This window comes from Microtus pennsylvanicus, chromosome 7, assembly GCF_037038515.1.
Source record: "Microtus pennsylvanicus isolate mMicPen1 chromosome 7, mMicPen1.hap1, whole genome shotgun sequence".
In the NCBI taxonomy this organism is placed as follows: Eukaryota; Metazoa; Chordata; class Mammalia; order Rodentia; family Cricetidae; genus Microtus; species Microtus pennsylvanicus.
In genome coordinates, this window is record NC_134585.1 from 87,595,949 (window position 1) to 87,616,859 (window position 20,911).

Below are 20,911 nucleotides of genomic sequence, written 5' to 3' on the forward strand. Positions count from 1 at the left end.
TGACGCTTTTAAAAAAATGTTTTATTACAAAGCTTCTTTTAAAAAATGCTCAGCACGTTAACTCAAACTGGAATGACAAACGTAAAGATGACAGTTTGGGGCGAAGGCTGTGCCTTGCTATTTCAAAGTAACAGGTACATCAACGCTCATTTCAACAACTGGCATAAATTCCCACTAATTGGCTAATGAAAACAGATACAAATACAGAACATTTAAAGTAATAACAATTCAAGTGCTGGGCTTTTTACATGAGTGAAAGGAAAGAAATGAAATCCACTGCAAATGGGTTTGCTCAGAAGTCTATGTTAAAGTTTGTCATTATAAAAAACAACAGAAAATTAAGTGAGATGGGCTGCCAACCGCTAACAGCGAGAGCGGGTTTGGCTAATTGTTAGCTCTTTCTGACACTTCAACGGGACAGAGGCCACCGTGTGTCACAGAGAAGCCACACAAGATGGCTCCGAAAAACAGAAGGCTTCTTCTCATCTTGTTTTCATTCCAAACTCTTCCAGACCTATGAATTTCATTTAAAAGCTCAGAGCTAGCAAAATATACAAGGAAAATAAGAATGGGGGGGGGGGAAGTAAATTTAAAAATTCGAGTTAAAAAAAAAAGAAGCAAACATAAGCTTGATCCTTTTGTACTGTTAAATAAAAACTCGGAGAAGATAGGAAAATGAAGACAGAAACGGGGAGTCTTCCACAATTCTCACGCCGGGATGCTGACGGCTGCTCTGGTCCCTGGCTCTGGTGGCACATGCCAAGGTGCTGTCCTTGCTGAAGGGTGACAAGTCTGCACGGAAGAGAAGTGCACACAGGGACCGGAAGCAATGCTGCTCAGTGGGCAGGGCCTGCTAGCATTCTCATGGGCTTTTTTTTTCTTTTTTCTTTTTCAGAAACAAGCGTTTTTCTGCTTGCTTTTGGAAGTCGGCGCTTGCAGGAGACAGGAGGGAGGGCCGGCAGTGACTTGTCTCTGTGGGTCAGCGTCTCTAGCAGTGACCTCAGGGTAAAGAGGCTGTCAGTGCTCCTGGGGTCAGCCGGGCAAGCTGTGGAGACAGTCTGGGTTTTCAACAAGCTTCCATCTCCAGAAGAGGGCCTGGGGTCGCCGCCTTGGCTTTGCACGTTGGGAATGAGCTTCTTTTGCCGCCTCAAGAAGAAACAAACGAAATACTATTAATATGAATTGGCCACAGGCCTCGAAAGACTACACTTTCTATTACAGGCAGCGATGTCTGACCTAGGAATTTAAATGATCCATTTTCTCAAGTTCATGTTGGCTACAATGGATTGCTGGATACCAGCCAAAAGACCCTCAAATGCATCCCAGGGTAGGCAGCAAACTGAATTTGTACTTGGCTCTGTATTTGAACGTGCAGTGACGACATGACATGGATTTAAAGTGTTGGTCTTCGTTAGACAGACAGACAAAACCACGCTCAGAAAAAACATCAACAGGAGGAATGGGCGAGACATGAATTAGAGAGGTGACAAGAGCCAGGCCGGGGAGGGCCTGTCAGCTGAAGTATTAGCTGTTTTAAGTCCCGTGTAGGGAGCCACTGCAGGATTCTACACGGGACGAGAACGTTCCAGACAGCCAGCATGCTGCTGACGTCCATACTACAAGCCCAACACACCTAGATGTGCTGTCCGTTCTTACAGTTCAAGGGGTGGAAGCACCGCCCCTTCCGCTTACGTTCTCAAGATGATTCCCTCCACAAAACAGAGACATTTAACACTAGCCTAGAATGCATACTCTGCAAGGATTTTAAAAGAACTGTTTTTCAAGACAAAGAAACCCTAGTCCCCAAAGTTTTAATGACCTGAGATTTACAAAGGCAATTAAGGGCGAAAAGGAAACACTGTAACCAAAGGAGACAGATGACAGCAAAGGCGTGGATCCATCCCTCCACCCAGGAAAGCACTTTTCTCCACGGCTTTGAACTTGAGGCAGGGGCAGAAGCCCCGTGTCCCACCTGGAGCCTGTTACAGCCTCAGACGAACCTAGCCCTCTGTGCTTCTGATTGGCATATCCCCCTTACAAGTAGAACGTTCCCCCAAATGATTAATTCTATATGGTGGGCTCCTTCACACCACCCACTGAAGAGGAGAGGATAGAGCGATCAGATGACAGAAAGAAAGCTGTGACCCTCTGAGAAGTAAAAACACAGCCTGGGTGGCCTAGGGCTTTCCACAGGGCCGAGACTTGGCGTACAAGAGAGCCTGCCCACAAGCTGTGCTGAGGAGTGTGGGAAGCAATCTTCTGTGCGTGGAGGACGGCTGCTCCCACCACAGCTGTCCCCACAAACACCTGCTCCAAACTGTGAAGCAACTGTATCCCTGAGTAGCTACTGAGAAAAAAAAACCAAGACAACGGGAGGAAAGCATCGCAACACTTGAGTTGTGAAATTTCCACACAGGACTTACAGTCCCTACTCTGCAGCAGATCCTTGTTATCCACTGAGCAACACACTGGTCCTCAGTGCAGGAGGATCAAAGAGCTACGAAAGGCAAGGCCTTCCTTTCTGACAAGAGAGGAAGAGGACTAACGTCTGGGATGGGCGTTACTTTGTGCTTCTGCAGGAAGGAGGTGCGAAGGCTTGGTCCAAGCTCTTCTTCCTGGGCAGTTTTCTTTTCAGTCTGTGATGGGATTGTTTAAGAAATATGGTTTCTAAAGAACACATGGCCTTGAAGTCCTTCGCTGCTGGCCTAAGCCAGGCTGCTAGGATTGAGATCTGACTGGCCATAGGGAGCTCGGGATGTCTTCTCCTGTGGAAGACAACCTGTCCCTCTTTGCCGGGGTCTGTCCCCAACCCCAGGTGCAGGGAACTCTAAAGTCATGCAGTAGAAACAACTTCTGTGGCCTTGCTATGACCACTATTTTAGAGTGGAACCGGATCCCTTCTCTGGCCTGCTTGCCTACAAGCCGCGCCCCCCCCATCCTCCCTTCGTGAGTTGGGCTCAGTAATATTACAATAGTCAAGACAGGCATGGCTGCCAGGAGCATCATTTCCTCACAAACAAGACATAACTTGTGTGGACAGACTCTCCCCGTCTTATTTCAGTCAATTTCTCTTACACACTCATGGTTTGACTGCCTTTACTTCATCATTCTGTTGCCTCGCAACTCCCCCTGACAGGTTGGTTGTCGTCAGAGGTCCCCTGCATGGCAGTTTGCCACCCCAGATTGAGTTCCTGTTGGGGAACTGTATCTAAAGCATCAAGGAGACTCCTTGCCTGTCCTTGGCCACCCTGTTAAAATACACAGGCCTCAGGGCAGATGGACTCTCATGCCCCACGGGAGAAATGGAGTCCTGAGTGTGGTGGCTTACGTATATAAAATGGGTCAGATCGAGATTCTTTTGAAGAATCCACTGGCATCAAGCTCCAGAGATGGGAGACTTGCCACGGTCTGCAGTGGGGCTGGGCTGCCTGCTGGCAAGGGCCGGGGCTCCACCCACTGAAGCCTTCCTGCACAATCAAAGCAGCAATTATGGAGCCCTCAGCTTCAAAGGGAGCCAGCGAGTCTCTCTTACAGATGTTAAGGCCAGTGCCCAGCCATGTGGCCATTAGTGCAGTGGCTTTGGCAGCCGCACAGAATACAATACCCCTCATATCCCAAGTGTGATGCTTTCCTGAAACTATCTCCAATCTGACTTGACACCTCTCTACTCAGGTGGAACCCAGACCCCTCTCTGGCTTATGAAGAGCTAGCAGGGAAAGGGCAAAATTGAAGATCTGACCCTGAGAAACTGGGTCTCTGGCTGTGGCACAAACCTGAGAGGGAAGGGGGAGGGGGTGGGTAGGAGGCCCCTCCTCTGTGAAAACAAATGTGGAATTCTACTGAAGGCTTAGAGGCTTGGGCAGCCCAGGCATTCTCCCAGCTATTGTCTGACAGGGGAAGCTGGCACCTCTGGCTACCTGGGCTTGGCAGCTACAGATGCACAGGCAGGGATAACAAGACGGGTCTCTAGGGACAAAGTGCAAACTCTCCTTCCCTTTACAGCATGCTCAGAACTGGTAAGCGACCAAAAGCACTGAACTGGAATGAGATTCACCCCCTCCACCACGTCGTCCCGCCACTTCAGCCTAAAGGCCACCAGCAGGAAGTATGCATTTCCAGTTATGACATCATCTTTGGGAGAGTATTAAAAATTAGTTCTGTGAGAGGTGAAAAGAGGTTTAACTCCAAGAATTGCCTTGTGGCAACATGCTACACCCCCTGTGCCAGCAGCCGGCTATTCTCAGCCTGTTGCGGCAGGGCGCGAACTCCTGCCTTGCACAATTGGATGTATATGGAGGGTGACTGTGCAGGATTCCAGGGCAGGAGGCAAGCATGACCGTAGGGGAGTTTCTGTCTTCCGTCTCTACAATACAGATCAGCCTGGCCTGTGAGGACCCAGGTCCTGTGGGGAGGTTGCAGGCCCAGGGACTGTGGGATCTACGGTCTACAGACACATTCCCGGCATGCTCTAGAGCAGTGGTTCTCAGCCTTCCTAGGGCTGCGACATGACCTTTTAATGAAGTTCCTCATGCTTTGGTGCCCACAACCATAAAATTATTTTCATTGCTATGACATAATGAATCATGATGGAAATATCTGGTGTGCAGGACATCTGATATGTACCCCTTCTGAAAGGGTCATTCTGCCCCCAAAGGGGTTGCAAACCCCCACATCGAGAGCTGCTGCTCTAGAGAAAGGTTCTGAATTAAGAGAACATCCAAGGTCCATTTTAGTTTGTAGACTGGAAGACCCACTTCTAAATGCTGAACCTAATCCATGCTTCTCTCTTCTGGGCAAAAGTTCACAGAGAGAGGGCAGAGGCTAACCTCATAAAAGCGAGGCAGCAGATCCACAGACACATGTGTGTTTCCTTCTCAGAGCAGGCGCCTTTTGCTTTTACACTGCCTTGTGAATTCCCGTAAGTGAGTGGAGGACAGGGAAGTCATGATTGTGCATGCAGGATGAGACCCTGAGAACAGACAGTGCTCAGATAGGCTGCGATCCGAGTTCTGTGATCATGACCTAGGTTTACTCAGTAAGTCCTTGCAGGGTGCCAAGCCCTGGTTCCTCATCCGTAAGAAGCAGGTGGCAAACCTGCCCTTGCTCCCAATGTGTGGAAGGATGAAGGGAGAGGCAAGGGAGTTACGAGTGCCTGGTGCTCTCTCAAAGGGACAGTAATTCTCAGTTACTGCCTTGGGATTAAAAATGCATGCGTGAACTCTGCTCTGCTGTTCAGCAGGCACTGTGATAGGGCAACAACCTAGGGCTCCTCAACTCCCCCAAAAAGGCTGAGAATGTGGGATCCACAGGCTGAGAATGGGAGGGTCGAGGAGACTCAGGCTGACCAACAGGGAACCATGATGAAGCAAGATGATACCACTTACGGGGATTTCTGGCTTAAAATTAAAGAGCACCAGGGAATTGCTGGGTACAGAATGCCTTCTCCAACAGTGGTGGCTGAGCAAGTCTGAAAGGCAGACCAGAGTACATTGAAGAACTTGGTGACCATCAAGCTAGAGCTGAATCCAAACCAAAAGTGTGGGCACTCTTGCTCTGGTCTTTTCTATCACATGGTGTGTGCAGGAATGACGGCTCCCTGCTAAAGCTCCAGGTGCCTCGGCGGATCATCCTGAGCGCAGCTTCCGGAGCGCAGCTTCAGCAGGGAGAACAGTGGAGGGGTTAGAACACACAAGAAGCCACAGCGATGCCACGGAATCCACGCACAAACCCAGCACAGTCTACTTCTACACAGCACCCTCGGGCCTCTAAGTCCAGGCCCTTTCCTTCCGACTTTTCTTATTCAGTTTTTCTAAGGTTCCAATCCCCCCAGTGTGACAGAAGGCACATATTCCTCATAGAGGGAATCACTCGTATTGCAAAAAAAGTTACAGAAAAATTAGAGGCAGCAATTTGAAAAATTTCTTATATTCCATGGAGTCATTTACTCTAATGCCAAGCCACCACAGTCCTTGTATACTGTAGCACACACTATGCAGGGCGATGCAGCATGTATACTATAGCACACACTATGCAGAGCGATGCAGCATGTATACTGTAGCACACACTATGCAGAGCGATGCAGCATGTATACTATAGCACACACTATGCAGAGCGATGCAGCATGTATACTGTAGCACACACTATGGAGAGCGATGCAGCATGTATACTGTAGCACACACTATGCAGAGCGATGCAGCATGTATACTGTACACTATGCAGAGCGATGCAGCATGTATACTGTAGCACACACTATGCAGAGCGATGCAGCATGTATACTGTACACTATGCAGAGCGATGCAGCATGTATACTGTAGCACACACTATGCAGAGCGATGCAGCATGTATACTGTAGCACACACTATGCAGAGCGATGCAGCATGTATACTGTACACTATGCAGAGCGATGCAGCATGTATACTGTAGCACACACTATGCAGAGCGATGCAGCATGTATACTGTAGCACACACTATGCAGAGCGATGCAGCATGTATACTATAGCACACACTATGCAGAGCGATGCAGCATGTATACTGTAGCACACACTATGCAGAGCGATGCAGCATGTATACTGTAGCACACACTATGCAGAGCGATGCAGCATGTATACTGTAGCACACACTATGGAGAGTAATGCAGCATGTATACTGTAGCACACACTATGCAGAGCGATGCAGCATGTATACTGTAGCACACACTATGCAGAGCGATGCAGCATGTATACTATAGCACACACTATGCAGAGCGATGCAGCATGTATACTGTAGCACACACTATGCAGAGCGATGCAGCATGTATACTGTACACTATGCAGGGCGATGCAGCATGTATACTGTAGCACACACTATGCAGAGCGATGCAGCATGTATACTGTAGCACACACTATGCAGAGCGATGCAGCATGTATACTGTAGCACACACTATGCAGAGCGATGCAGCATGTATACTGTAGCACACACTATGCAGAGCGATGCAGCATGTATACTGTACACTATGCAGAGCGATGCAGCATGTATACTGTAGCACACACTATGCAGAGCGATGCAGCATGTATACTGTAGCACACACTATGGAGAGTAATGCAGCATGTATACTGTAGCACACACTATGGAGAGTAATGCAGCATGTATAATATAGCACACACTATGGAGAGTAATGTAGCATGTATAATATAGCACACACGATGTAGCATGTATGCTATAGCACACACGATGTAGAGCGATGCAGCATGTATACTATAGCACACACAATGTAGAGCGATGGTATAAGTACTAAGAAATTTCAGTGCACCATGTTGAAGGTAGAACTGTACATAAAGCCTTTAAAAATATACATATGTGTTTGCCTACATGCTCATCCCCACATCACCCATGTTCCTGGTGCCCATCAGAGGCCAGAAGAGGATGCTGGATCCCTTGGAACTAGAGTTACAGTGGTTGTGAGTTGCTGTGTGGGTGCCAAATATCGAACCCAAGTCCTTCTTCTGGGTGAGCATCCAGTACTCTTCACTGCTGAGCTCTCTCTCCAGCCCCTTAAATCCTTGATTAAAAAAGTCCACGTCTGGAGCTGTGGGTGGTGCACAGTGTCAGAGCCTATTGTCTAGTTTCTGTCGCTGTGATAAAACACCACACCCCAAAGCAACATTGAGAGCTAAGAGTTTACTTTATCTTAGGCCTCCTAAGCGCAGTCCATCAAAGTCAAAGGATGCTAGGGGAGGAACTGATGTAGAAGTGTAGCTGAGCCGCTCTCTGCTCCTGGCCTACTCAGCCCTCTTTCCCTCTCTCTCTCTCTCTCTCTTTCTCTCTCTCTGTCTCTCTCTCTCTTTCTCTCTGTCTCTCTCTCTCTGTCTCTGTCTCTCTCTCTTTCTCTCTCTCTTTTTCTTTTTTTCATGATTAACCCAAACTACAAACTAAAATTTATAAATTTCAAAATATCAGTATTTATAATACTTTTCTCTATGTATTAACATGGAGATTTACCACGTATGTTACAAGAACCTAGGACTACAAGTAAGTCTTATCACACAGCCTGCTTTCTTATACAACTGACTCCGCCCATGTCCATCACTAACTAGAAAAACGCTCTGTAGCCTTGCCTATGAGCCACTCTATGGAAGTATTTTCTCTGTTGTGATTCCCCTTTCTCAGATGTCTCTAACCTATGCCAAGGTGATTGAAAAAAAAAAACTAACCAGGATACCCACCGTGTACAAGGCCCTGGATTCTACCCTGAGTACCACACACATACCAATTCCCATGTTGTGGTGTTTAAAGAGATAGAACTCCGGGTTTCTCTCAGAAGGTGGCATTTCCCAAAGTTCTAGATACATAATTGAGAAAAAGATTCTATTAAAATTTGTCTAAAACAATTCCTTCTTATTACGTAAGTTAATTTAGTGCATAGATGCAATTGCGATTCATAGGTTTGGGGACAATCCTGGATGTGGTGCTATCTCAGGGGAGTTTTAGTGAAGCCTCGTGTGCATCTCTTCATCCCCAGCTAAATATTTTCAATATTTGTTTCTTGGGTATGGGTGCTCTGTCTGCATGCATGTGTATGTACAGTGTGGTGTGTGCCTGTGCCTCAGAGGCAAGAAAGGGACTAGAGCTGCAGATGGCTGTGAACTGTCACGCTGGTTCTGGGAACTGATCTCAGGTCCTGTGGAAGAGCAGCCCCTGATCTTAACCACTGACCCATCTCCACTGCCCCCTTAGTTAAGTCTCAGTGGCAGCTGCTCATGGGACCTGGTTGTTTTCTGAGTTCAACTTTCCTATTTCTGCCTCTCTAGCCCAACAGTATGATTATTCTTGGTTCCACAAGACGGTCCTGTTAGCCAAATGCAGGCTGTTCTAGTATGGTTACCCCTTGGCGTCCATAAAGGATGCTGTCCAGACATACGTGAAGTGGCACATACCTGTATATAATGCACGTATATCCTTCCTGTCCTCTGTCATTTCTAGATTGCTTCTGATGCCTAAAACAGTGCAAGTGCCATGAAATGGTTGTTTTCTGTGTTGTTCAGGGGGGTGTATGGCAAGAAAATAATGATGCCCAACATGTCTGCTACAGACACAAGGGCTGCAGGTTTGACTACACTGGGCACAAATCCGAAGGAGGACTGATGATCAAAAGAGCCTTGGAGAGGATTACAGAGGGCAGTCCGACCTGGCACCATTCTCACTGGGTGAACGCAGTGCTAAACACACGTCGAAACCAGGTTTTGCTTCTTTTGGAACTTTCTGAAAAATCACCTACAGCTGTTTTTACACACAGCTGTGGCTGCAAAGACTTGGGAGTCTGGACTATGCCCGTCAGCGTGCCAAGCATCCTATCATGTGGATGTGTGTGGTGGTTTAAATTCCAAGTCTCCCACAGTCCCGGGCATCTGAATGTTCAGTGGGGCTGTTTGGGGAAACTTAGGAGGAAGTGTGTCACTGGAAGCGGGCTTTGAGAGTTTGCCGGTTCGAGTTCACTCTATTTCATGCTGTGGCTCCAAATGCGAGCTTTCTGCTTCCTGCTCCTGCCAGCATGCCCGCTGCTTGCTGCCATGTGTCCCTGCCATGGTGGAACCATAGCCCAAATAAACTCCTTCTTTGTATGTCTTGGTCATTGTGTTTTATCCCAACAACAGAAAGTAGCTAAAACAATGACCACGGAAATCCTGGAAGCAGGGCCAGAATTTGAAAACTCAGTTTACAGGGTAGCTGATTTACCTACATTGTCATCATGACCATCTCTTTGTTAAAACAGTGTGACCAAGCCTCCCCTTCCCAGTCGGAGGTCTGAACTTCCCAAGGAACATTACAGCCCAGAGTGCTTGCTGATTTATGGAGTCTCTGCGAGGTTTCTACTCCTCTGTGGCAGCCATTTGTAGACACACAGCACACCCAGAGGAGGGAAGATGAAGGTAGGTCATTCCTTCAGAATGGGCAAGCGAGGCACAGAAGCTGTGGAAGAGCCTCTTCAGGACACCAAGATCTCCTCCAGCTTCACTTCAAGCAAAGTGAGCCAGGAATCTCAGGCAAGGCAGATGCAATCAGCAGCCTCTTGCCTAAGAACTAGACACTGCATTGTGAAGGAAGGCAGGGGTAGCCTCCACTAGGGGGCGGTGCTTAGCACGGGTTGGGTGACCTGACTTTGCTGGGTGGCTACTGCGCAGCCAGGAATTGAGACACTGTGACCCTGGGCCCCTCTAACCTGACAGCCACTCACCTCCAGGGATAGGAGTTGTTTCCCAAAGTCTTTCACGCCTACTAACTACCTTTAGCTTGCAGAAATTTCCATCAGGTGCCTCCCATGTGTTACAAGATGAAGAAGGGAGAGCAGATGGCATGTATTCTCTTTCTAGGCAAGGCAGGCCTTTGTGGAGACTCTGGACAAGTGTGAGGATTTCTCCAGCTGCCTCCAAATTCCCTTTAATCTCACCAATTCAAAAGCAACAACAAACAACCACCACCACCACAAAAACCCTGGCTTGGCTTTCTAACCGAACACCAACCCAGAAGCAGACGCCTAGACCTGTAATGAGGTTGGGCTGCGTGTACACTTGTCAGGTAGACAAATGTGCCAGGGTGAGCTTCAGACTATACAGGAAAGAAACATCTTTGGAAGACCACGGAGAATGTCTGACTACTTCCCAACTCTCAGAGGACAGGGCAGAAGTTGGGGCTACAGCACCAGCTCCTCCAGATCCTCGGGGTTCAACCCTCTCTCTGTCTTTACACCTCTGTTCTTGCTCTGCAGCTGGGAGGTCCTGTGGGAGGTATCACAGGACCCAGGAGCCTTGAGCCTTTCAAACGCCAGCAACAAACAGCAGCCAGGAACAATATTTTTTCAACATGAATCCAAGCCTGGCACAATTAACTCCTGTAGCCTGTACAGCGGCTGGCAATTACCTCTCCTACACAGCTCCTGGCCCCAGGCAGTGAAGGCTAAAGGCTCTACTTAGTGATAAACACACTTCTTCATCTAGTTAGCAAGCCTCTGAGATAAAGATTACGCCAAAGTCAAGGTGGGGATGGGCGGGCAGGGTGGGTATGAGGGGGCCGTGCGTGCATCTGTGTCTCCAGGTGCACTCTGTGTCTATAGCCAGGAGTTCACTACCTTCTTGAAGGATCTTGTTTCTCTTTTCAAATGAGCTTGTGGATACCATATAATCAGAGGCACTACATTAAAACCATATCTGTGTATAATTTTGGCTTTGGGCCTTGTTGGACTGCAGTAAATATTAATAAACTTGTTTACAGAGTTGGTTTCTAATTAATAAACTCAAGTGATCAATTTTTCTGACGTTTTAAAAATTCCGGTTCTTCGCTTACTTTCTTCCGCATCTTGACTAAGTCAGGAAGAAAGAAAAGTTGAGTCTTTGATAATGATCTTTGACCTCCTACAAGCTGCTGAGGTGTTGTAGGTTGCAAAATCAAACCCAGGCCAAAGCCCTACAAACTCCTGGTGACATCATCACTGCGTTGTGGAATCTAGGAACTTTCTGAGCAATCCACAGCCCAAACTCCAACCACCCAAGACACTGCCTCTTTCCTACCTTGATTTACTTATACGTAACTTGTAGCACAAATCATATATATGATTTGAGACAGGGTTTCTCTGTATAACAGCTCTGGCCATCCTGGGACTTGCTTTGTTGACCAGGCTGGCTTCGAACTCACAGAGATCTGCCTGCCTCTGCCTCCTGAGTGCTGGGATTACAGGGGTTCACCACCACCGCTCAGCTCAAATCGTATTATTTCATAGCTACCCATCTTATGCCTACAGCCTCTCAAACTGGAAACTCCTCTGGCATGAGGAGGACCTTAGCTCCTAGGCAAGTAGCCCCTCCCCAGGTTAGTTCTTTCCCTGCAGGAGTCACCCTCGAGGGTCTGCAGTGCGAATGAACCACTAGTGTCTACGACACTGGCCTTCGAAGCAGACGTGGAAGAGTTGGTGCAGTCTTCCTTTTCAAGGCCCAGAACCGTCAGCTTTCCAACAAAATCAGGAAAGGATGCATTTGGCTTGTTCCAAAGAGCCCACAGGAATGGCTTTTATGGCTCCTCCTTCCGGCTAAACAAAAGGTGTTTGTTCTGCTGCTGAGAGCGGGTCAGCAATAATTTCAGAGTGAATCTGCATATGGAATTTTCATTCCTATTTCATTTTGGTGGCTTCATGTCCTCCTCCTCAACTTCTACATGGGGCTTAGAGATGCACGCAGGATACCAGCCCCAAAATAGAACCATAACATAGAATCTGTGTGTTTTGAGGGGTGGAAACCTAAGTCTTTAGAGGGCTTTTTAGCATTTGAGCTGCATATTCAGGGTATGAGCTCCAAAAAGATCTTTCTTATTGAATGGGAGTTTCTTTAATGACACAAAGTTAGTGTCAGAATGGAAATCGTCTTTCTTATCAGGGAAAGGCAAATCACAGTTATACCAAGTCCACCCACCCCAGTCGATGGCTGCTGGTCACAACATATCCACGTGGGATGGGAATGTAAGTCAGTATAACCACATGGAAACAGGTTTATGATGGTTTCCCAAAACACTGAAAGTAGACCTACAGTATAATCTGGCTCCTGGGTAGACACCATCAGACAACAGAGATCCCCACACCCAGGATTCCGGAGGGGCTGTTCACAACAGCCAAGTTACGGAACCAGCCCAGGGGTTTGGCAACGAATTAATTAGGTAAGAAAATGTGGAAGACAGACATACACAGTGGAGTACTATTTAGCTAAAAAGAATGAAATTAAATTGTTTGAAAATGGAATAAATCATTAAAAAAATGGAATGAACCAGGGATGATGATGTTAGGTAAAATCATCTAGACCGGGATAAACCTGTGTGTTTGCGCTCACATGTGGAAGCTACAGGTTTTAAATAGCATGAAAGAGGAGAGGAAGGGGACCCGCAGAAGAGAGAAGAGGTGTGAGAGAGAGCAGTGGGGGGGAAGGGGGCAAATCAGGACAAAGCCTAGTGATACATGTATATAGAAACGCCATAACAGTGATCGGGGTAGGCCATCGAGCAAAATGAAGTATTAAAATTCCACATGGAAACCTGCTACTCTGTAAGCTAACAATAAAAATAAAATAATTCTAAAAGACAATCGCATCTCAAAATTAATTATTTTGTATACTAACTCAAAGACTTGACTTCAAATTTTTTTTTTCAAGAAAAAGAAAGAAGATACTGGGGGCTGGGACTAGAGGGATGGCTCAGTGGTTAAGAGCACTGGCTGCTCTTCCAGAGGACCTGAGTTCAATTCGCAGGACCCACGTGGTGGCTCACATGCACCCGTAATGAGATCTGGCATCCTCTTCTGGCCTTCACAGATACATGCAGGTAAAGCAATGTACACATAACAAATAAATACATCTTTTAAAAAACAAAAGAGTGTGGGCAGGCAGGCAACCAAAGGGCAAATAAATAAATAAATAAGATCCTGAAGATTCAGAGGGTCTGCTAAGAAACAAGAACAGGAGTGGGGTTGAGGTGGGAAACAGGAATGAGTGACAGGGAGGGTGGATGTGTCCTGGAGTGTCCACGAGAAACCTATTCAGCTAACTGTAGTGTGTTTAAGAAGTTTCCCTGAGCTCACTGAGGAGTGAGGCCTCCTGGAGGGAGAGTCGGTTCCCACCAGGCCCGGGCGCTGGGTTTCATCGGTTTTAAGTGTAGCTGGCGCCAACCTCTCAGAACTGAAACATGGGCTGTGAGGATTTCACTTCATTCTAGGCCCATGGTTCTCAGCCGCCCTACCGCCGCGGTCCTTTAATACAGTTCCTCACACTGTGGTGACACCCCCCCTCCATAACATTATTTCGCTGCTATTTCATAACTGTCATTTTGCTATTGTTAGGAATCATAACGTGAATCTTTTGGGAGATAGTTGTTTGCCAAAGGGCTTGTGACCCACGGGTTGAGAACCACGGCTCTACACACCGAGTTGTTTCTAATCCAGTCCTTCATCTCTCCTGGGCTTGCTTCTGAGGTGAAGTCAGCAGAGGCAAGTCAGGGCCTTCCTACCCCACGAGAGAAGCCAGACCCACATAACCAGAAGCGTTTCTGAGCACCGCGGGGCCCCAGAAAGCCACTCTGGGGAGGGGAAGACACTCAGAAGGTGATTTGCACAGGAAGTGAAGAACCACACAGGGCACACGCCACTGTCAAAGTCACACGGGCGCTTAACTGTCACACAGAACCCCTCGGGTGGTGGCAAGTTAGGGAAGGGGGTGCAGGGAGTCCCTGTTGGGTCCCCCAACAGCATGAGGCAGCTCAGAACAGAAGTTAAAAGAGCCACAGCTTGGATCCCCCTTCTCTCTTCAGCCCCAAGTCCAGATACTATGAAGGGCTATCCTACGGCACACGGCTCCCACAGGGCCTGTTCTGAGAAGGGTAGCCCAGTCCCAAGCTTTTTGTTTCTCCGCTACAGCTCTTACAGAGGGAAAGGTCTTCCTGTGTCCCAGGACTAGTGAAGACTGTTAGAGCCCTCCCCAGGAGAGCTTTCTCGAGGGCCAAGAAAGCTTGTTTTTATTATAGCATCGCAATGCCCTGCTAGGGTAGTGTGTCAAACACCCTCGAAGCAACACACAGCACATGACGGTGGGGACCTCCTCCATCCTTTGCAACGCAGCATCTTAGAAAAACCTGGCTCAGTATCGAAGCACTGGTAAGCAGCAAGTCAGCCACTGGGTGCAGGGAAGTTTCTGGAGTGCCACAGCAAAGGGAGGGGTGTGGCGGGGGGAGGGGACAACGAGAATGCGTTCATCACAATTCTCTGGACTCTTTCTGGATGGCAGCCTGGGCTCCTCTCTGCCCTGTACTCATGGCTACCAGGGTGTGTGTGTGTGTGTGTGTGTGTGTGTGTGTGTGTGTGTGTGTGTGTGTGTGTGTGTGAGAGAGAGAGAGATAGAGAGAGAGAGAGAGACTTCAAAGACCCCAGGCCAATCCAAGGGATGGGAGGCAGAAAACACCATGACTCTAAACCAGTAGATGCAACAACTCGGGCACCACCCAGCAGCAGGGGCGCTGAAGGAGAACTGGGGAGCAGAGGCAAGGCTTTGTCTTGTTTTTCTTGCATATTCAAAAAAGACCCCTTAACCTTCAGAGAAAAAAGAAGTGACGGGAGGGCTCAAGGGTCGCTGTGGCTCATAAAGAAACGGGCATCTGCAGGAAAATGGACTCAGCCTAGCTTTTATATCCAAAGAGTATCGACCATGGAAGGCACTAAATCAGGTTCCAACTCTGAAGTACTATAGTGTACTTTACACGAAGCAGGTAGCTCTAAACTGTTGGTGCAAACGCAGTGTTTGGGACAGCACTGAGCGCCAGCCCTTGGCACACTGCACTCCTGAGGGCCTTCTGCATCGGGGTGGGGAATGGAAAGGGTGGCCGACCATTCCTAAGAGGTCAGCAATGAAAGGTTATCTTTATAAAACAGCATATGGCCAGCGACACCTCGGCTGGCAGAGGGCCAGCCTGGCATGTGTGGATCCGGATTGGATCGCCAGTGCCAGGCCAACCAGGCATGGTGGGCAGGCCTGAAATCCCAGCACTCAGGTGGTGGAGGCAGGAGGGTCAAAGTTCAAGGCTAACCTTGGCTACACGTGTGAGGTGGAGGTCTGCCCTGGGCTACATGAGGCCTGTCTTAAGAAGATAAAACACACGAACAATCCGAAGTGTGTACACATACTTTTTTCTACTTTTTTCAATGTGGTGTCTATGAAGTCACATGTGCACTGAAGGACAAAACGAGGTGGCTGGCTCAGGAGACTTTGAGAACCCATTCAGTTGCAGGTGGCCGTGGCCACCATCTGTGACCTTGCTACATTAGGAAACGATGGAGAGTCACCTACGGGAAGAGATGGGCCTTTAACTGGGGGAGCAGCCACTTCTGAAATCAGTGAGGCTAGATCAGGCTAGGACAACCATGGCATCATACGGGGATTTGGTAACCTGGGAAGTCAGAATTGAAGATCGAGAAAGTTTCTAGAGAGAGGAAGTAACAGGGCTGTCACGAAGAGCAAGGAGCCCTTCTGAGTTCCTACTGTGCCAAAGACACGTGGAAAGACGTGCTCATTACACACGTGGTCCTCACTCCTACGTCGAGGTGAGGAAAGCAAGGTTAAGAGACTGATACACAGAGTCCAGGCAGCTGGCTGATTCAAAGTTTAAATCTCCTAGGTACCAGAGCCTCCACGGGGAGATTTCAATAGGGAAAATCCTATGAATGTTCAGGACACAAAGGAAATTCTGAAGCGCGGACGAGGTCGCCTGGATCATCAGGCACATCCACACCGCAGGTCAGGGCTCCTCCAAGGCCTGCTGCTCAGACTGGTCTATTCCTAAGCAGAGTGAGCGGGCCTGCCAAGAACAGAGGTGGCACAGGCTGTGCCCTCCATCTACCTGGAGAACTGCTAAACTTGTTTAGATAGAGCGCAGGTCTCACAAGGGCTAGTTGGGAAGCGAGGAGAAACTGAGCAAATGACTTGAGGCACAAGGACAGCCATGGCAGATCTCCACCAAGTGACAGGACTGCGGCCTTGAGGCAATAAGAGCTAGCTATGTAGAGAGGTGGCGTCATCCCTTTGTGTCTCAGAAACTCCCTCTGAGAGCATTACAGATGACCTGTGGACGGAAAGTCTATGGCCACAACACTTCCCCAGACTCTACGATAATAGCAGTAGCATAAGGAACGGGGCTGGGCAGTCTCAGAAGGCAAGGCGGCAAAGAGGACCTGAAGGGAGTCCAATAGGACCGGTGACTGGAGAAAGCACAGGTTCTGGAGAAAGAACACCGTAGAAACAAAGGCAGCTGTTGTGCAGAACGGTTACACCTGTCTATTCAAACCCAAGACCCAGCCTTCACTTAGAAAGCCAGCTTCCCTGGGTCATGTGGCTATACACTCAAGACTTCTCATGAAAATCAGGGAATCTAGGTTAACTTACAAATCCGAGGATGCTGTCTAACAGTGGTTACCAACAAAGAAAAACACTCAAAAGAAGAAATCAATCACTTAAGTGCCCATCTGATATTTTAAAATAGAAAAAAAATCACATCAAGTTTTCTCACTACAAACAAAACGTCCACATATCATTCCAGCTGAGTTGCTACCATGTAGTGGGGCTGACTGGGCTACGGTGACATTGTTCAGACCCATCCCTGCTGGCTGAGGAGGGTGACATGCCGCTCCCTGTTTTTTCTTTTTAAGGACAGATTTTCCACTGGTCAGTAAGAAACGGCTGAGGAGGAAATGGTGAGGCAAGAGACTAGAGAAGTGAGCGGAACAGGAGGCATAGTAGAGGTCAAAGCGCAACACTGTTTCGCAAACACACAGCCGGGATAAAAACCGGGTGAGCATCAACAGAATGGGACTGTGCCGGTTTCCTCTCTCAGGAACAATGCTGATGGGAACTGGGGAGAGCAGGGAAGATCCACAAGCAAGAGCCTCTTGTTAGCACTAAATCAGAAGCAGGGCCAGAGAGTTGATCTTACCATGTTTCAGATGTAGGCAGCTGTCATTCTGGGACCTGTACCTGCAGAAAATTGTGTCTTTAACAATTTTTTTTATGGAGAGGTTTTCTGTACATTCCCAACACGTAGTAGTAGCTACAACATCATGTGGACTTGCTTGCTCTGCTATTTTTTTTTTGTGGTTCTCATCATAGAACAGCCATTTCTGTCTGTGCATCGCATGTGGCAGGCCTTCTAACCGAAGGAAGAAGGAACTAACGTGGGCCCTCACTGACTCCAGCAATCAGTGCAAGCCCCGCCATTGTGCTGTTTAGCATTAAGAACCCCAAATCGCATGAAAGACTCTCAAGGGAATACGGGTAGCATGTTGTACTGTCATTATAAAAGTGACACCATTGGACTATGCAAACAGAGCAGAGGCAGAGGCAGAGAGGACACAGACAACAGAAGGTGAGGGGCGGGGAATCAACCACGGCTCCTAACTATGACTTTGGGGCACAGGGAGATTTTTTTCTTTTACAGGCACTTTCATATTTAAAAGAAAAGTCTTTTGGAGATGTTAAGGAATTCCAGGAACGAAAGCCGAGTGAGGGGGTCACACGTGACAGTCACAGGAGACAGCGCCTAGGAAGACGTGGACTGCTGACAAAGGAGACGAACAGGAGCAGCAGCGCCAACACAGAGCCACGCGGTACCTACCTGAAGTGGATTCCTGTAGCTTCTCTCTCTTCCTCTTCTTCTTCTTGCCCTGGAGGACAGAGGCACAGTGTCAAGACAGAGAGCGGAGGGCAGGCATGCCGGTGCGCACTGTATGAGAAGCAGGGACAGAAGGCGGCCAGCCGGAGAGACAGTGACTGACTTTCCGCACGGCGTGTGCGTGCGTGCGTGCGTGCGTGCGTGTGCGTGCATGCGTGCGCGCGAGCGACTCCTACAGCTCCTTGGCTACCCCTCTTACTGACCTACACGCTCAGACCACACCTCGCTGTACTGTCGTGTGGGGAGTGCCCATGTCGAATCTGTGCTTGCTGTGAAATGTACTACACAACAGTTTACGTCCAAAGCGTCAACCGAGAACCCAGATCCCTGTGACAGGAGCATGACATAACCAGGGACAAAGGCAGAGAAGACGGTGGAGCCTGGGAAGCCGAGGCCTCTGCTTCTTCAGACAGACGTGATACTGATACATTTCGACAAATCAAGGGCAAACGAAAAAATCTGGTCACCTTTTAAGTGGCGTAAATTTTCATTTCTCTTCGAAACTACTCACATTTAGTAGGCTCCAGCCGTGGCCCACTGACCTGAACCATAATGGGTAAACCTGCAGCAGATATGTCAACTAATGAACAGTCATCACAACCAGTCAGCACCCCTGGAGTGATGGCAGCAATGAGCAACATCAATAAACGGGGCCGATCAGAGTCTCCTGAATCTGTCTTGTGACTCTATAAAAGTATACATGTACTTCTGCACTTTCCTCTCTTGCTCCCGTCTGCATGGGTCTCAAGTGTCATCTCTTTCAAGAACTTTCTCTGTCCCGTGCCTCATTGCTCTTCCTTAGACAGAGCTGGGGCTCTTCTGCTGAGCAAATTCTCCACGACCCTGAGCTCAGGGCCACGCCCATCTATTCACCAGCTGTGCCAGGAGGCTCTGACCTGAGCCTCTCCCCACCCTGCACCCTGCAGCCAGCCAGTGTATAAGGCTCGGAGCATCACTGCTGCGTCCGCCCGTGTGCTAGCTTAGGTATAAATCAGTGAGGCAAAGAGGGACCAGTCTGGACATACTAATTGACTAGTCATGCACAGTAAAATACCTTTTGTCAAAATCACAGACTGTGCGAGCCCGGGAGGCAGGATAACCTCACTCAAGGAAATCTATGTGCTGTTGACTTCACAAAAACTTCATTTGTTTGTCCAAATTACAGAAGTAAACTCCAATTGTAAAGATCAGTGATGCCACCGAGAGGGCCATTTCAGAAAGTGCTAAACCCAGATGTACATTTACTGGTCTCAGAGGAGCAGGAAGCATCCTCACTGTCCAGCCTGCACCTGATGTTAAACTTCTGCGGGGAATACTGTCAGTTGGCGAGGGCTCTCACAACTCTACTTTGCCTTAGCCATCAACTGGATTGTTAAAAAAGAAAAAAGTATGAACGAAGCTGGGTCTTCCCTTCATTCAAGCGAGGCCCATAAAAACAATTCCCGCTAACCACCATGGAGAGTCAAATCTTGAAAGATAAACTCACCATCCACCAGCTTTCTTCAAAACTACTCTTTAAATGTGAAGGGGGAGCAAAGGACACAATAAGAGGGAGGAGGAGGAGGGGAATGCGTGCGTACATCTTTTCCATCTTTCTAAATGCTAAAACCTAACACTTGAAGATCAGAACCAAAATTTTCGAGTCTTTCAGTAAGCAATGCTAAGCACATGCAAACTTTCAGCTCGGCAAAGCTTTTTGAGGGGGTCAGTGGTCCCTTCCTAGGCAAGCCACAGCCAAAGGACAGGCAGGACAGGGTGAGAAGAGGACACTCTGTGTCCCCCTTTGTAGGGACTGATCCCCCTTACAGGGTGCAACAAAGGCTCCGTCTGTGCAGGTGCTAATTACAGCTCAGGGAACAGAAGCCAGTAGACGTGCTGGTCGTGTGTGTGTGTGTGTGTGTGAAACTATGCAGATCCTCATGTCGAGCTGATGTGGGTTTGAATTGCAATGCCACTGTCTATTCCACTGCTGTGGACAAACTGCTTGACCTCTCTGACCTCAGCAACTCTGAGAAGTAGGGTAATGGTGCTGATGCCACAGTAAGGATGGAGAGTAACGGAAGGAAAGCAAGGCATTCCCTACCATCAGCAGACGGTAGCTATTAAAACAACCAAAACGACAATGTGGGATGACTGTGTCCTTGCTTCCAAGTAGTTGCCCACAGGACACTTATTTCCCGTGTCAGAGTTATATCTGATGTATAATGCTCCAAATTCTGAACAGCAAAGTGGCGTGTCAGTGGAGCATATTACAGTGGGCGGGGGGTGGGGTGGCAATGTGGTCATTGTCTCTATGGCAACTGAAGCTTCTACAGCAAAGGCCATCATTACACTGTACACTGATTCATGGCTTCACATGTGTGGACAATTCCTTTATGTGAAGACTGTCCTGATGCTGGTCTCCTGTTATAGACTAATGTGTCTATAATTCAAACTCCCACACTGAAAACTAAACACCTCCTGACACCCCGGAATGTGGTGGAATAAGGTGGAGCCTTTGGGGGTGCTGATCAGGGCACAGCCTCTATCAATGAGACCAGTTGGGAAAAGGGCAGCCTGTGAGAACACAGCCAAGTGCTTGGGAGTGGCCCTTGGGCATCCAACCTATTGCTGCCCTTGGTCTCAGATATTTCAGCCTCTAGAACAGTGGGCAATAAAATTTTGCTTTTATAAGCCACCTAGGCTATGGTATTCT

General features: G+C 48.3%; 1 protein-coding gene across 4 annotated transcripts in view; it reads right to left on the reverse strand.

The window, feature by feature from the left end:
- Positions 1-20,911, reverse strand: part of Lef1 (lymphoid enhancer binding factor 1) — a 108,496-nt gene continuing 87,585 nt past the window's right edge. For 2 of the 4 annotated variants that reach the window (XM_075981326.1, XM_075981328.1), the window contains exons 10-12: positions 18,160-18,208; positions 17,482-17,522; positions 1-1,146 (exon numbers count right to left, since the gene is read on the reverse strand). In XM_075981326.1, the coding sequence (XP_075837441.1) occupies positions 17,488-17,522; positions 18,160-18,208 (84 nt within the window). In that variant the 3' untranslated portion in view covers positions 1-1,146; positions 17,482-17,487. The remainder of the gene's footprint in view (positions 1,147-17,481; positions 17,523-18,159; positions 18,209-20,911) is intronic. The other 2 variants (XM_075981325.1, XM_075981327.1) reach the window with 2 other exon arrangements.